The sequence below is a fragment of the Ostrea edulis genome, chromosome 2 (genome assembly GCF_947568905.1).
Source record: "Ostrea edulis chromosome 2, xbOstEdul1.1, whole genome shotgun sequence".
NCBI lineage: Eukaryota > Metazoa > Mollusca > Bivalvia > Ostreida > Ostreidae > Ostrea > Ostrea edulis.
In genome coordinates this window covers 6,640,825-6,657,133 of record NC_079165.1, presented here as the reverse complement: position 1 = coordinate 6,657,133, position 16,309 = coordinate 6,640,825, and the positions used below count along the sequence as shown (strand labels likewise).

The following is a 16,309-nucleotide window of genomic DNA, read 5'->3' as shown; positions in this document are numbered from 1 at the left end:
AAAGATATTGGTGTCAATGGAAAGGTTTTGCCAAAAGAAATACACATAGTATTACCATATATTAAAGCTCTGCCTCTTATAGTGTAAAGGATATTGTTGTGTAACACGAATATTTTTACGTATGAATTACTCAGAAGTAGAACTTTTCATGAGTTACTGCCCTTGTCTTAAACTCTCCAGTTAGTACAATCAGATTTGTCAGTGGATATAGATGCTCAGAGACAGAAGTCTCCACGCGCACCACGTACGGCAAAGATACCACCACACCTTGTACAGAGTACAACCCTTTATCGTATCCTGTAGTCCCACAGTGTAAGTTTTTATTATATTTTCATTTATTTATGACATGCAGTATTTATCTGTTTGGATGTAAGTGCAGGTAAACAATGTACCTGTTTGGCGGGAAATAGTTCGTGCATAGTCAACCATTGTTTATGAGATATATGTAGTAAAAGTAATCATTTCCTTTTATTCGATATTACTTTATAGTCATACTAGTATTTATATTTTTTGAATACTGCATAATTAATTGGTATAATGTGAAGTTAATTGTTTATACAAATTTTCATATTCTTAAAATACTCATTATTTGTCAATCGTGAGTGCATAACTTTATTGTAAGTTATTCTGAATTTCTTTATGTAATTGTGTATTTATTTTTGTTACAGCTTTTTACTAATTGAATAAACTGACGTACAGAAACCTAGTCTTTCGTGTCAGTACAGATATGACAAAGGTTAAGTTTTTTTTTGCCACAGAGACGAATAGGCCAAAACCTATATGCCCCCGAATCTTTGATTCTGGTGGCATAATGAAAAACACCTACCTCTTAATCACTTATAAAACAATTGACTGAAAACTGTACAAACAAATGCAAAATTGTAAATATCATATGAAAAATTCCTGTAAATTACGCTAAAAGCATCAACTGCAAATTCTTAAATCCGTCACAGCAACAAATGTAAATTCTTAAATCACTCATAACAACAAATGTAAACTCTTAAATCCCTCACAGCAACAAATGTAAACTCTTAAATCACTCATAGCAACAAATGTAAACTCTTAAATCACTCATAGCAACAAATGTAAACTCTTAAATCACTCATAACAACAAATGTAAACTCTTAAATCCCTCACAGCAACAAATGTAAACTCTTAAATCACTCATAGCAACAAATGTAAACTCTTAAATCACTCATAACAACAAATGTAAACTCTTAAATCACTCGTAGCAATAAATGTAAACTCTTAAATCACTCATTTGATAGCAACAAATGTAAACTCTTAAATCCCTCACAGCAACAAATGTAAACTCTTAAATCACTCATAGCAACAAGTGTAAACTCTTAAATCACTCATAGCAACAAATGTAAACTCTTAAATCACTCATAGCAATAAATGTAAACTCTTAAATCACTCATAGCAACAAGTGTAAACTCTTAAATCACTCATAGCAACAAGTGTAAACTCTTAAATCACTCATAGCAACAAATGTAAACTCTTAAATAACTCATAGGGCATCAACTGCAAATCACTTGTACAAGAAATGACTGTGTACCACATACAGAAACAAGAGGACCATGGGCCACATCGCTCACCTGAGTCACCTTGGTCCATATCAGAAGATTTTCCATATCTATTTGCATGTAAAACCGTAGTCCCTATTATGGCCCCAACCTACCCCTGTAGGCCATGGTTTTTGCAAACTTGAATCTACACTATGTCAGAAAGCTTTCATGTAAATGTGAACTTCTTTGGCCCAATGGTTCTTGACAAGAAGATTTTTAAAGATTTTTCCTATATATTTGTATGTAAAACTTTGATCCCCCCTTGTGGCCCCATCCTACCCCCAGGGGCCATGATTTGAACAAACTTGAATCTGCACTATGTCAGGAAGCTTTCATGTAAATATCAGCTTTTCTGACTCCGTGGTTCTTGAGAAGAAGATTTTTAAAGATTTTTCCTAAATATTTGTATGTAAAACTTTGATCCCCTATTGTGGCCCCATCCTACCCCCGGGGGCCAGGATTTTAACAATTTAGAATCTGCACTATATAAGGAAGCTTTCATATAAATATCAGCTTTTCTGGCTCAGTGGTTCTTGAGAAGAAGATTTTTAAAGATTTTTTCCTATATATTTGTATGTAAAACTTTGATCCCCTATTGTGGCCCCATCCGACCCCCGGGGGCCAGGATTTTAACAATTTAGAATCTGCACTACCTATTAAAGCTTATCTATAAATTTCATCTTTTCTGGCCCAGTGGTTCTTGAGAAGAAGATTTTTTAATGACCCTACCCTATTTTTACCTTTTCTTGATTATCTCCCCTTGGAAGGTGGCCTGGCCCTTTATTTTAACAATTTAGAATTCCCTTTACCTAAGGATGCTTTGAGCCAACTTTGGTTGAAATTGGCCCAGTGGTTTTTGAGAAGTCAAAAATGTTAAAAGTTTACAGATGGACAGACAGACGGATGGACGCCGGAATACGGGTGATCAGAAAAGCTCACTTGAGCTTTTAGCTCAGGTGAGCTAAAAACGAATTCAATAATAAATTACTTGCAAAAAAAAAAATACTTTAATCAAACCATGCACAGAAAAAACGAATTCAACTGCAAATTACTTATAAAACAGTTGCAAAACAGTATTATTTTAAATCTTGTCAGAATTATTCAGTAGAACTTCAGTTTCATGCTAGAACAACCTTGCAAATTATGTATCTCTGTGAAAATGAATTTCTCATGAATAAAATAGCATCACTTTCACCACCTTGAATCAAAATGCCATAAAATAGAACAAACTTGTATATCAGTTTGGGTTTCTTTAAATACCAATAAAATCTTTCAAGTATAATTCAGAAGATCAATGAAGACATTGCTATTGTAGTGGTCAGACTGACTAATTGCCAGACAAGACAGTTCAGTCAGTAATCTCTTACTACATTCAGTGTGTTTCATCAATCCGGTCTTTTGTATTTTCTCCCTTCTCTGTTAAATCAAAATACAATGTACAACAAGAGGCCCATGGGCCACGTCACTCACCCGAGTCACCTTGGCTCTGCTGTTGTACATTCAGCTTTTGTGATTTTCAAAAAAAAACTTGGAAGATATACATTTAGATATGATTTTGTGTGGCCCTACTACTCTTCAAAAGAATAGTTTAATCAATTTCCTGTGTATCCCCATATCCTTTTGTGGTCTCACTCTACCCTGGAGGCCCTGATGTGAACAAACTTGAATGTGAATTACCTGTAGATGCTTGCATATCAATATGACTAATCATGACCTTGCTGTTGTTGAGATGAAGATTTTCAAGATGTTTTCCTACATATTTATAGTGGCTCCAACCTACCTTTGGGGATCATGATTTGAATACACTTGAATCTGCTCTACCTATAAATGCTAGCTTATCAATATACTATAGATTGGGAAATAATCACGATGGTTTTTTAATTTCACTATGTTCACGATTTATCTTTTCTTCGCGAAATTAAACCCATAGTGAATAATGAAGTAAAAATATAGAGAGTTAACTCGGTTTTATTTTTGTGAACGGGATACTATGATCAGCTGGGGGGAAAGTATTGAATAGTTACATCATTTAACATATGAATGCATACATACAATATGACATTTTAGTATACATGTACTTGTATACTCTTAATTGCTTTTACACTGCAGGTCACAGTGAATTATATACCGGCTTTTTCAAACTTGTCTTGGCCCAGTATATCAATGGCTCTCACAAGCCATTTAGCGTGGATCGGTTTTATTTCGACAGCGCAAGTCGATTTCAACATCCTCAATGTCGACACCTTTTTTTGGAGAAGTTTTGATTTCGTTTGCATAATATGTCTGGAATTCGGATTTAAACGCGTTTTAAATCGTCCGTTAATCTGAATATCAAGAGGCTTGCAGGTTGTCCGTACACGCAGCAGGGACGCTTATCGTCGACACCTTTAATTGGCGCTTACCTAGCACCTAATGATAATTGAGAAGATAATTTATCTGATTTCATTTCTTAAATTGTTCAAAATAGATGATTTAAATGTGTTTTCATGGCATTGTATTTTGTACGTGTTGATACAAAGAATTTGGGGGTTTTATTGCAAGCTTTCCGTTTTTCACCCAGTTTAAAGTAGACATGCTAACTTTCCAAAGGCTACCTTGAAAATGAACTCATTAAATGACCACACAAAATGAAAGTTTCTTGTGAATTTTACTCAGCAGTTGATACTACTAGCCGGAGCCTGAGGGTCATTTCAGTGACACAGTGGACATATCACCGAGACTGAGCGTGAAAATAAAACCATCGCGATTGGTACCCTTGTAACAAATCGTGAAATTTTAACAACGTGGAATTAAACCAACTTACAGTAATTAATCATAGCCTTAGTGTTCTTCAAAAGAATTTATCCTATATATTCCCATGAAAAACTTTGATCCCCTAATGCTGTCCCACCCTATGGCCCCCATAATTTGAATATACTTTGTCAGGAAGCTTTCATGCATATTTCAACTTTTCTGGCCCAGTGGTTCTTGAGAAGATTCTTAAATGACCCCCACCCTACTTTTGCCTTTTATTGATTATCTCCCTGTTGAAGGGAGCATGGCCCTTTATTTGAACAAACCCCTTTATTCAACAATGATTTATGTCTAGTTTAATTAAAATTGGCCCCATGGTTCTTGAGAAAACGATTTTTAAAAGAAGCCACAAAATTTTCACTATTTCTTAAACAAGGGCATAGTACTTCATTTGAATCCTCTTTATCCATGCATGCTTTGTGGCAAGTTTGACTGAAATTAGCTCTGTGGTTCTGGAGATGAAGTCAAAATTGTTAAGCGTTTACAGGCAGACAGACAAAAAGTGATTAGATAAGCTGACTTGAGCTTTTCATTCACTCAGTCAGGTGATCTTAACAGGGAGTTACCTATCCTTACCTCAATCAGACTTCCTTGTTCCCCCAGAATAGCGATCAGAGCACACAATGGCACAGGCAAGAGGGACACAAGGCCGAGCATCCAACCAATCGCAATGGCAACATCTGGGTACTTGTAATCTCCGTAAGTCACTGGGCTCAGCTGGGTCACACTGAACAGCCATATACACTGAGGGACAAAAGAACAATGATACAAATTACACACAGTCTAATGGTAATTTTACCCTCAGTTTTCCACTTGGGTAACATTCACAGCAGTCACCCACACTAATTTCAAGAATATTATTATATGGTTAATTAAGGAACGAAAATAATTTTTACACAATTTATACGATGTGAAGTAAGTTAGGCTAGCTTACCCAGTATAAACCAGATAGTGGTATATAAAAGAGCATATACTTTCCCAATTACTTTCCATCATATAAAACGAGTAAAAATTACTTTAATTCCACAAAAATAGATTTGGTGTCCATCAATACTTTGACACGATTCTGTTGCTAACCACTGCATGAACCATTGTATTTTAGAGCAAGATGCATTAATCATAAAATTTGTAGCGAACAATCCGTTAATCTTTCTCTGCTCAGGTTGAATTTGATAGAAACATGAATCATTCAGAGCAGCTGTTATCATGTAAATTCTGCTGTCTCGAAGACAAAGTTCTGGCCAATGACTCATCGGCTGTTCATCCTTACCAATGAGCCATCAAGAACGTAATCATAATAAAATCCTTTGATCCTCTCAGTTTTTTCAGACATGATCTGATTTAACAACATTTCCTGTCTACTTACAATGATCGTAACTGGCGTGATAACCATCCAGCAAATCTTCCACCACAAGCAGGGCTGATACCCAATCATCAGTTCGATGTCCTTGTAAAACCTGTCCGCACCTGCACAGGAAAAAAAATACAACACTTGGAAATCCCTGGGGATGGTCACTTTTCAGATCAATAAAACAACTGTTATGAAGGACAAAACATTTCGTTTTGGTAAAAACTACAGAGAGAGAGAGAGAGAGAAAAAGGGGGATGCTAAGTGCATATCAATGTTGAAGTGAGAATTTATTTTTATATATTCCTGAATTATTATTCAAAAGGAAAGCCAGGCAACATGGCATCATTTAATGGATACCATTCACAAACATTAAATTTAGATTATCAATAGTATGTCCTTGACCTTTAACAAAGGTATCAATAGGCAAGCATGTAATATAATCATGATGTTCTGGTAATAAAACACTCTCTCAAACAATCTCGCTGAGATAGAGAGAGAGAGAATAAAATTAAAACCTGTTATTTTCAAACATTTCTCCCACAGCACTTAACATAGATCCAGCCGATGACCACACACTCGGTCAATGACAACAGCATTACAGGAAACTTAACATAGATCCAGCCAATGACCACACAGATCCAGCCGATGACCACACACTCCATCAATGATAACAGCATTAGAAGACACTTACCATAGATCCAGCCGATGACCACACATTCGGTCAATGACAACAACATCATAGAGAAGACAGCACAGTACCAATCCATGATCTGGAGCACGTAGATCCCTCCCTGTCAATCAAAAAGTGAAGATTATAAAGGTATTCATCATAACATCATAAAGAAATTAATCATAAGATTATATTCATAAAGGTATTAATTGTAAGATTATAAAGATATTTAAGAAGGGAATTTCTCCATTGCCATGACGACAACAGGCTTAACTCCAGCTGATGCCGATACCTATTCAAATTGGAGTGGGGAAAAAAAGAAGCAATTTAGTGCATAGTTCACTCAACTTAAAGCATCCATCCTGGGATTCCAACTAGCATCCCATTCAAGCTGATATACCACTGCACTATTCCCAGCCAGACCACAACACAATCTATACGCTTATCCCAGCCAGACCACAATCTATACACTTATCCCAGCCAGACCACAATCTATACACTTATCCCAGCCACACCACAATATATACACTAATCCCAGCCAGATCACAATCTATACACTTATCCCAGCCACACCACAATCTATACACTTATCCAAGCCAGACCACAATATATACACTTATCCCAGCCAGATCACAATCTAATAACACTAATCCCAGCCAGACCACAATCTATACACTTATCCCAGCCACACCACAATATATACACTTATCCCAGCCACACCACAATCTATACACTAATCCCAGCCAGATCACAATCTATACACTTATCCAATCCAGACCACAATCTATACACTAATCCCAGCCAGATCACAATATATACACTTATCCCAGCCACACCACAATCTATACACTTATCCAATCCAGACCACAATATATACACTAATCCCAGCCACACCACAATATATACACTTATCCCAGCCACACCACAATCTATACACTTATCCAAGCCAGATCACAATCCTTCATTCTTTATTTTTAATTCTGACAATATTGTCACGTTAAGAAAATTAAGTAAATTCTTAAAAGCTATCCATCATTCTCTGTCCCCACTATAATGAATTTGTTTATATTACTGCAGTTTGTCCATATGTATAATATTGTGAACACATCATATTGTATATTTGTATGAATACTTATATGTATTTTCTCAATACCTTTGTACTATTGGTAAGGAGAATAAAGAATTGAATGATTGCTAATAAGTACATGTAGGTGTAAATTAACATTGAGAAGTACAAAGTTCAAAAATGGCAGCAATGATGCTAAATGCCTGGAGGTCAACTTTAGATGTGGGGCGGGTCATTTGAACAAAGCTGAATTCCTTTCAAAGGAGGGTGCTTTGTGTTGTGTTTGTTGAAACTGTTTAACAGCTAAATCCTGGAGAAAGGTAAACAAGAGGCTCAAGGGCCACATCGCTCACCTGAATTACCTTGGCCCGTATCTGAAGACTTTCCATATAAATTTGCATGTAAAACCTTAGTCCGTATCATGACCCCAACCTACCACTGGAGGCCAGGATTTTTACAAACTTGAATCTGCACTATGTCAGGAAGTTTTCATGTAAATCTCAGCTCTTCCGGCTCATTGGTTCTTGAGAAGAAGATTTTTAAAGATTTTCCCTATATATATTTCTATGTAAAACTTTGATCCCCTATTGTGGCCCCAATCTACCCCCGGGGGCCATGATTTGAACAAACTTGAATCTGTACTATGTCAGGAAGCTTTCATATAAATTTCAGCTCTTCTGGTTCATTGGTTCTTGAGAAAAAGATTTTACCTATACATTTCTATGTAAAAATTTTGATCCCCTATTGTGGCCCCAATCTACCCCCGGGGGCCATGATTTGAACAAACTTGAATCTGTACTATGTCAGGAAGTTTTCATGTAAATTTCAGCTCTTCTGGCTCATTGGTTCTTGAGAAGATTTTTAAAGATTTTCCCTATATATTTCTATGTAAAACTTTGATACTCTATTGTGGCCCCAACCTACCCCCGGGGGCCATGATTTGAACAAACTTGAATATGCACTATGTCATGAAGCTTTCATGAAAATTTCAGCTCCTCTGGCCCAGTAGTTCTTGAGAAGATGATTTTCAAATGACTGCACCCTATTTTTGTGATTATCTCCCCTTTGAAGGGGGCATGGCCCTTCATTTGAACAGACTTGAAAGCCCTTTACCCAAGGATGCTTTTGGCCAAATTTGGTTATAATTGGCCCAGTGGTTCTTGAGACGAAGATGAAAATGTGAAAAGTTTACAACGCCGCTGCCGATGTCGCCGACAGACAACTCACAAATTTTGATCAGAAAAGCTCACCTGAGCCGAAGGCTCAGGTGAGCTAAAAAGAGTACCGCAAATGGTGCATAATATGCAAGTGAAAATGCTTATATAGGGTGTTTTTCTTCAGCCATATAATTTGTATAACATTGCTTCAGGTAGTATCGGCCATCATCAGCCTGTGATATACTCTCTTTGTATTGTATGAATAAAAGATCTTAGCTTAAAACTGTGACAAGAGGTAGATAGAAAAACCAAGAGACAGTTCTGTGTGTAAAATATATCTCAAAATTTGACCAAGTTCAACAACCTGTAAATATATAAAACATCAAAGAAAATTAAAAATTGTTGAGAATCAAAATCCTTGCACAATGCACATCTTCAAGTTATTTACAAAGACCCTAGCTTCTAAACTGTGAGAGGAGATAAAGGGACAAACCATGTCCTTTATTTAATTAACATATTTCCTCAAAACGAACCAAGTTCAACAACCTGTAATTTTCTCAAAATTTAAAGAAAAGAAAAATCCTTGCCACATGCACATCTTCCATACCTATACAAATCATATCAAATACCAGTGATACAATCGACAGACAGATGGATGGAGAGACTGAAATTAATATCCCTCACTATCATTAATTTTAAAAAATTGAGAAGGTTAAACAATCTGAGACATTCATATTTTGGACACATTTTTATCAGAAAAACTAATCTAAGACGAGCTAAAACTTCAGTCACAGTCTGCTAACCTACAGCTAAATTGAGCTAACAAAATTGCTATGTGTAGCTATATGTCCCCTGCCGCCGCCCCCCCCCCCCCCCCCCCCCCCCAAAATTGAAGCACAAAAGTCCCATAACTCCTGTAAAATTTGTAGAATCAACATGGTGGCACAATATGATCAACTACATATGGTGACTAACAATCCTACAAAATTTGAACAAATTCCATTGAGCGGTTTTGGAGGAGTTGTGTCCACAAAGTCAAGTGGGACGGACACCGGTACATGTATTTCCATGTCCCCTTCTGTGTTGCAGCAGGGGGGACAAAATTTCAGTTATGGTCTGCTCACCTGCATGATGCACGGAATCCCCAGGAGAAATTCAATGAAGCATAAGAAAGCAGTAAACAGCACCTTCCTTTTCCTCAACAGAGTCGGAAACTCGTCAATGAAGGCACTAGTCATGGTTTCAAACATTCCAAACTATAAAATCAAATCATCAGATCAAATCCAATGAAAATCAAAATGAAAGCTTTGGGAACATTGATTATCAAATGTCTGTCTGGAAAAAAGGTCATATATATTGAAGAATTCAGGAAAATCAATATTTAAGTGTTAACATTATCCCGATTCTTTAGATTACTTTCAAATACTTGTTAATGTGCTTCGATTTCAAAAAATAAAATAGAAAATCTAGATTTCAAGAGTTCCTGAATACTTATTTCTTAAATATTAATTATCATTCAATTCAAACACACGGACGTTTGGGTGAAAAAGAGAAAATAATGCATGACAATACCTACGAAGACTGCAAAGGCCAACAACCATCAGACCTAGGTACTGAGAATCTACATTGAGCAAAATGAAAATAGAGTCTTGATACAAAAGTTTTGTATTTTTATCACAGTGCACCAGGGTTACCATGGTGATACAAAGATGTGTTGATCATTTGGGTCTTCCTGCATCACATTGCATCACAATCCTGGACAAAAAAAATATAGCAAACAAGCATTTTAGTGTGTTTCACCAAATTACTTTAATGCCAAACCAGAAAGACAATTCAAGAGTTACTTAATGGAAAATAGTTCCCAGATCATGTCCCTCTCCCCAAATCAGATCTTCCATTTACATTCATTTCTATAACTTCGTTAGGAAGCGAAATGCAATTAGTCCTGCTATTATAGGATTAGATCACACCACCAACTGCATTTCACATCCCAATGGAGGTATAGACATAGTAATTACATTTACATTTGCAATAGATATGGAATGACACCTGAACATACAGCATAGTGCCATAAATGAGTTAACTTCTATGTTTTTTTTAACTATTGTAGTGAAATTGCAGGGTTGAATTTTAGTACGTGGCAAATTGCCTGGGCACCTACTCCCCGTTTACCAGAAGCCGGTACCCAGGCAGTTTGCCCCTTACTGAAATTCAACCCTCTAATTTCACTACACTATATAATTCATTGAAAACAATCCCTTTTCTTACTTATTTTCATAAAATTATCTAAGGCCAATAAGTAACCTTTACACCATCTACAACACAAATATCTGCATTTTCTGGTCTCAGGGTCTAATTTTTTTCCTTTTGGCAGTCATTCATAAAAACACATTCAAAGTTTTTGTTCCACTCTTACAAATTAAGGATTATATAAGGAAATGGAGTGCTAAAAGTTGATATTACAGTTTCAGTAGTCATATTTCTGCAATTGTTGGTCAAAGTTTTAAAAATCATTAATAGAATTTATGTCCAGATATTTTGTAATAAATGCTTCTAGTTAGATTCCATAATAATTAGAGCAAAAATGTATTCCGAATGATTTTTCAAACAAAAGATATTTTTCAATAAAATATACAGCGTAAAACATGAAAGTTGACTCATTTATGGCACAATGATGTATTTAAGGAGGAATAATACATTGGGATAATGGCCAACTTCCTTTCGAAACACTAATGGAAAAATAAATATCAGTAATATGTTTCTTCTTCGTTTGACATTATTGCATAGCCAATGAGCTCAGTCTGGTAATGCATGAAGCTGCTGATTTGTAGAGTGTGAATTTGAGCTGAGGTTTTAATTTTTTGTAGAGTGTGAATTTGAGCTGAGGTTTTAATTTTTTGTAGAGTGTGAATTTGAGCTGAGGTTTTAATTTTATGTAGAGTGTGAATTTGAGCTGAGGTTTTAATTTTTTGTAGAGTGTGAATTTGAGCTGAGGTTTTAATTTTTTGTAGATTGTGAATTTGAGCTGAGGTTTTAATTTTTTGTAGAGTGTGAATTTGAGCTGAAGTTATCATTTTTTGTAGAGTGTGAATTTGAGCTGAGGTTTTAATTTTTGTAGAGTGTGAATTTGAGCTGAGGTTTTCATTTTTTGTAGAGTGTGAATTTGAGCTGAGGTTATCATTTTTTGTAGAGTGTGAATTTGAGCTGAGGTTTTAATTTTTGTAGATTGTGAATTTGAGCGGAGGTTTTAATTTTTTGTAGAGTGTGAATTTGAGCTGAGGTTATCATTTTTTGTAGAGTGTGAATTTGAGCTGAGGTTTTAATTTTTGTAGATTGTGAATTTGAGCTGAGGTTTTAATTTTTTGTAGAGTGTGAATTTGAGCTGAGGTTTTAATTTTTTGTAGATTGTGAATTTGAGCTGAGGTTTTAATTTTTTTTTCCAATTGACTTTCTCCTATACCTGCATTTTAAAAAAAAAAAAAAAAAAAAAAAAACTAAAATAAGGAAATTTTCAAGTTTTCAATTTCAATATATTGTATGTATTCTCAACATTTTGTGCGTATTTCCCACTTTCCATCAACATGTTTCCTCTGGAGTGTTTAAACCTCCTTACAATTTGAAAAGACGTCATTAAATATTATGTCACTTTATCATGACAATACAATTACACTCATGTCACATGGTAAGATTTTTCATCGGGAATTGACGCATCATTTGAGTTGCATCATTACATATCAAAACATTTGCAAATGTAAATATTTATTAAACAATGAAGCTTCCATTATATCATTTACTGTAGAATCACTCATTTTCATTGGAGTTGATTTTTGTGGAGAACAGGCTTGGATTTCTTGAAAAAATCTGAAACTTAAGTTTGAGTTTTCTTCTATTTGAGCTGCCCAAATTTAGTAAAATCTCCGACTTCAGTCCAAATTTCAACTTAAGTTCTTTTCAAAAATCCAGGCCAGATTTATAGGTATTTAATGGAGACATAAATTCATAAATTGGTCAACTGCTAGGAAAGTTTTCTTAATGTTTTGAACTAGTGCTAGATAACAATTCGTCATGGGGTCATAAAATCAAAGGCATATGTGGACGTGAGGAACCCACAAAAATGGAACTTCTAATGATAATGATGATTCTGCAGTGTACTAGGAGCTTTCAGTCTTACATTGCATACTACAACAAAGTTAACTACATACATTGGAGCACTCCAATAATTCTCTATCTATATATCACTATATATAATACATATATATACCAAATGCACAAATCACTCAATGCATTTTTCTTATCATTTTATCAGTTCATTATATTTACCTGTGACTTTTTTTTTTACAATAAGCATCATTGTCATAGTCAGAATATAGCCATGACTGCTTTCTTGAAAGTAATTGTGGTTAGATTGGCATTGTGAAGTCAACATGAATGGCGATGTTATTCTGCATTGTGATGTCACGCTGTACCTACACAGTGTATTATATATATATACTTTTAAATAAATCGCTCAAATAGACGAGAGTGACTGTGGTTTTAATTAACATGGATGGAAATAAACTTAATACTATAAACTGATGTTTTCCTTTACCATAAAGAATCCTCTTACCCAATTGCAAGGCAATTATTCACTGTAATGTACCAAAGTGACAAGCAACGAAAAATAACCTACCTACAGTTGTTTACACATACTATGTCTATCATTACTCAGATCTGGAGCCTCTTTTCTCAGAAAATCATGTTGAAATGTAATTATGACATATATCTCTGGTAAGTTAATTAAAATGTGTTAATATTTCAAGATTTGCACTTTACAATGAAAAAGAAGATTTCCCTGTTAGACAAAGCATGCAGTAAGAATAGGTTTAAATAGATTTCATTCTGTTACAAAAAATTTGTAATGACAACACAATGATGAAATAAGTTTCCCTAATTCTTAATTCTGATGTAATAAAGAAATATATTTCATACTATATCACTGTCAATTTAAAAAAGAACAAAACATTTTGTGCATTTCTTTCGAGTTCTATGGTCTATTCTTGATTTCATCATAATATTGGTGAGAGTGTGTCATCATTTCAACTTTCTGCCAGTCTATCATTAAATGTTGCAAAAAAACATAAAACAACTTCTTACCTGAGTATCCAAACCCACGCTGAACAACATGAGAAAAAACAGAAACGCCCACAGAGGGGAAACTGGAAGTTTGGCCACAGCTTCTGGATACGCCACGAATGTCAAACCCGGTCCTAACAATTAACACTTTCATTTAATCGACAATAACTCCTATTTTTAATCATTTGGACAAATGCTTTATACATGCATTTGATGTTTGTCAATACCCATAACTTGCTAGTACAAGATTCTGTATTCCTGCTCGATGACTTGTATGGAGTTATACATTTTAACGAGTTGAGATGACATCATCCATAACCAGCCTCTACTGAGACACAGGACCTTGATTTTTTTTGAGTCTCGACTGAGGGACCCATGCCTTTCACTTTTTGATGAAGAAACAATCACATGTTCTGGCCAAGGATTTCCAACCACCTGATCACCATTCTATAGTCCACATTAAACTATACACCAAGTTTGAATTTTCGTTGACATCTGATTCATTTCAAACCATCTAGGCCTATCGATGTCTGTTATTTTTTCTATTTCTTGACTACACACATTGATTTCAACATATAAGAGGCCCATGGGCCACAACACTTACCTGCATTTGCTTCTACAGAGAGATGATTCCTTAGCATTGGAGTCCTAACTGAGACCCACACTAAGCCAAGTCCCATTCTCGAATATAGAGACTCCCAAACGAAGATGTGTCACCAGAAATAAGATAATATGATGTTGGAATAGAGATCATATTTATTTTTTAAGTATTCTTGTCACAGGGAACACAACAGTAGATGAGAAAGGGGTTGGGATTTCAATTCCTTAGACAGTGGGGGATGGGGTGGAGGGGAGATAATTCCCAATGTTTTGTCCAGTTATCCATTCACTTTATCTAAACATAAGAAACAGGAGGTTTATAGCATAGGATTATGGTTCTAAAATGTTCTTAAGATGCATGACCATTCTTGAAATCCTGGGGTGGGGATGACCCCCCCCCCCCCCCCTCCCCCTTTGTCCATGGTAACAGTCACATTGTCTTATCACAAAGAGCAAATTGATATATTTAGAGGCAGGGCTAGGCTCTCAACCATTCTCTGAATATCAGACCCTCCAAGATAAGAATGGGGATGGGAAATGGATATGAACCCCAGGACTTGGTCCAACAAACAATTAATTAAATATCACAATTTTTCTACCTTTCTTAAAATGGAGACACAGGGATAATAATAATACTACTTTACTGCAAGAAGGTGACCAGATTAGTGCATGCACTATTCTTCCCCAGGGCCTAACACTCACATGTATATCATTTACTTCATATCGACACAACAAACAGGAAACTGTATGGTTTGGGAATATCAGGATCTGAAGCTACTTGTCACTGGAGACAGGAGTCGTCCAACATGCTATTTAATACTGGTTTTGACTGTGGGAACTACATGATATTATTGTTAATAGTGGGACTCTCAACTGTTCTCAAGATATTTCACCTTTCCTATAATGATGGGGGCGGGGATGATACAATTGAAAGAACCTTGGTCTAATACAGACTTTGTCTTTATGTATGGAACAAGTTCATACATGGTTTAGGAATGGGAATTGTGACAATTTTTACAGATATTTGACCTTTCTTGAGGGAACTTCAAGGTCTCATTAATTAGACCAATCAATTTGTCTTAACAGAACAAATGAGAAAATATATGGTTTTTGGGATAGGGATGTTTACGATTCTGAAGACATTTGTTTCTTTTTGATACTATAGGGGCGAGATGACCATCCACACATTGTCGTATCTACAATACATATTCAGGAAAGAGATGTGTTCATCAATCATAAGACATCATAGTTCTCTATATAACACTCACTAAAATATGAACACCCCCCTCTCTCTTTCCACTCCACGTTCAAAACATGAAGGAAAGGATGAACAACCAGAAACGTAGAACAATGATCCTTAGCAGTTGTAGAATTTCATTCAGCTTCTCTGAAAGACTGCCGTGGATAAATTCACAAGAGAGAAAGAAGAAGAAAAATAGAACAAAAACAGAACTGTGCACAACAGGCATTTCATTCAACTTTTCATTCAAGATAACTTCGGTGACTAGTAAGGAGTGATAAAAATTTTGGAGTGATCTTTGAAAGAGAAACCACTGATGAGAAGCAATGCAGACAAAAAGAGAGTGAAACTCCACCTCATTTTAAATGCTCTATTTGAAATGGTAGGCGATCGAATTCAGCATCTTGGTGTAGGTTTGCAGTCTAGGGTAGGTCCATTCTGGCCCCAGGGGTCCATTTTCAAAAATAATTAAATGTACTAGTATAATGCATAGAGATGTTTGATGTTGTTTTACTTTCCATTGAGAGAGATAGAAATTCCATGCAAAACTGTGCCCTCGTGGCCCTTTTTGACCCCTTGATTTCATCAAAACCCAAACTACATGATCTGGAGATAATTGCATAGCGTCATCAATTGATGAATGGAATGTAGCCCCACTCTTTTCAAAGAGAATTTTTCTCTGTCTTTCTATGTAAAATGCATTACCTTTGTGTCCCCATTCTGACCCCTGGAGACCATAATCTGACCAAACT

At 35.6% G+C, this 16,309-nt stretch overlaps 1 protein-coding gene across 2 annotated transcripts in view; it reads right to left on the bottom strand.

Annotated features, from left to right (window-relative positions):
- LOC125681283 (sodium- and chloride-dependent glycine transporter 1) overlaps positions 1–16,309 on the bottom strand; it is a 58,558-nt gene that overhangs the window by 2,959 nt on the left and 39,290 nt on the right. For both annotated transcript variants that reach the window (XM_048921307.2, XM_048921308.2), the window contains 5 exons: positions 13,739–13,851; positions 9,730–9,861; positions 6,404–6,503; positions 5,728–5,828; positions 4,938–5,105 (listed from right to left, as the gene is read on the bottom strand). In XM_048921307.2, the coding sequence (XP_048777264.1) occupies positions 4,938–5,105; positions 5,728–5,828; positions 6,404–6,503; positions 9,730–9,861; positions 13,739–13,851 (614 nt within the window). The remainder of the gene's footprint in view (positions 1–4,937; positions 5,106–5,727; positions 5,829–6,403; positions 6,504–9,729; positions 9,862–13,738; positions 13,852–16,309) is intronic.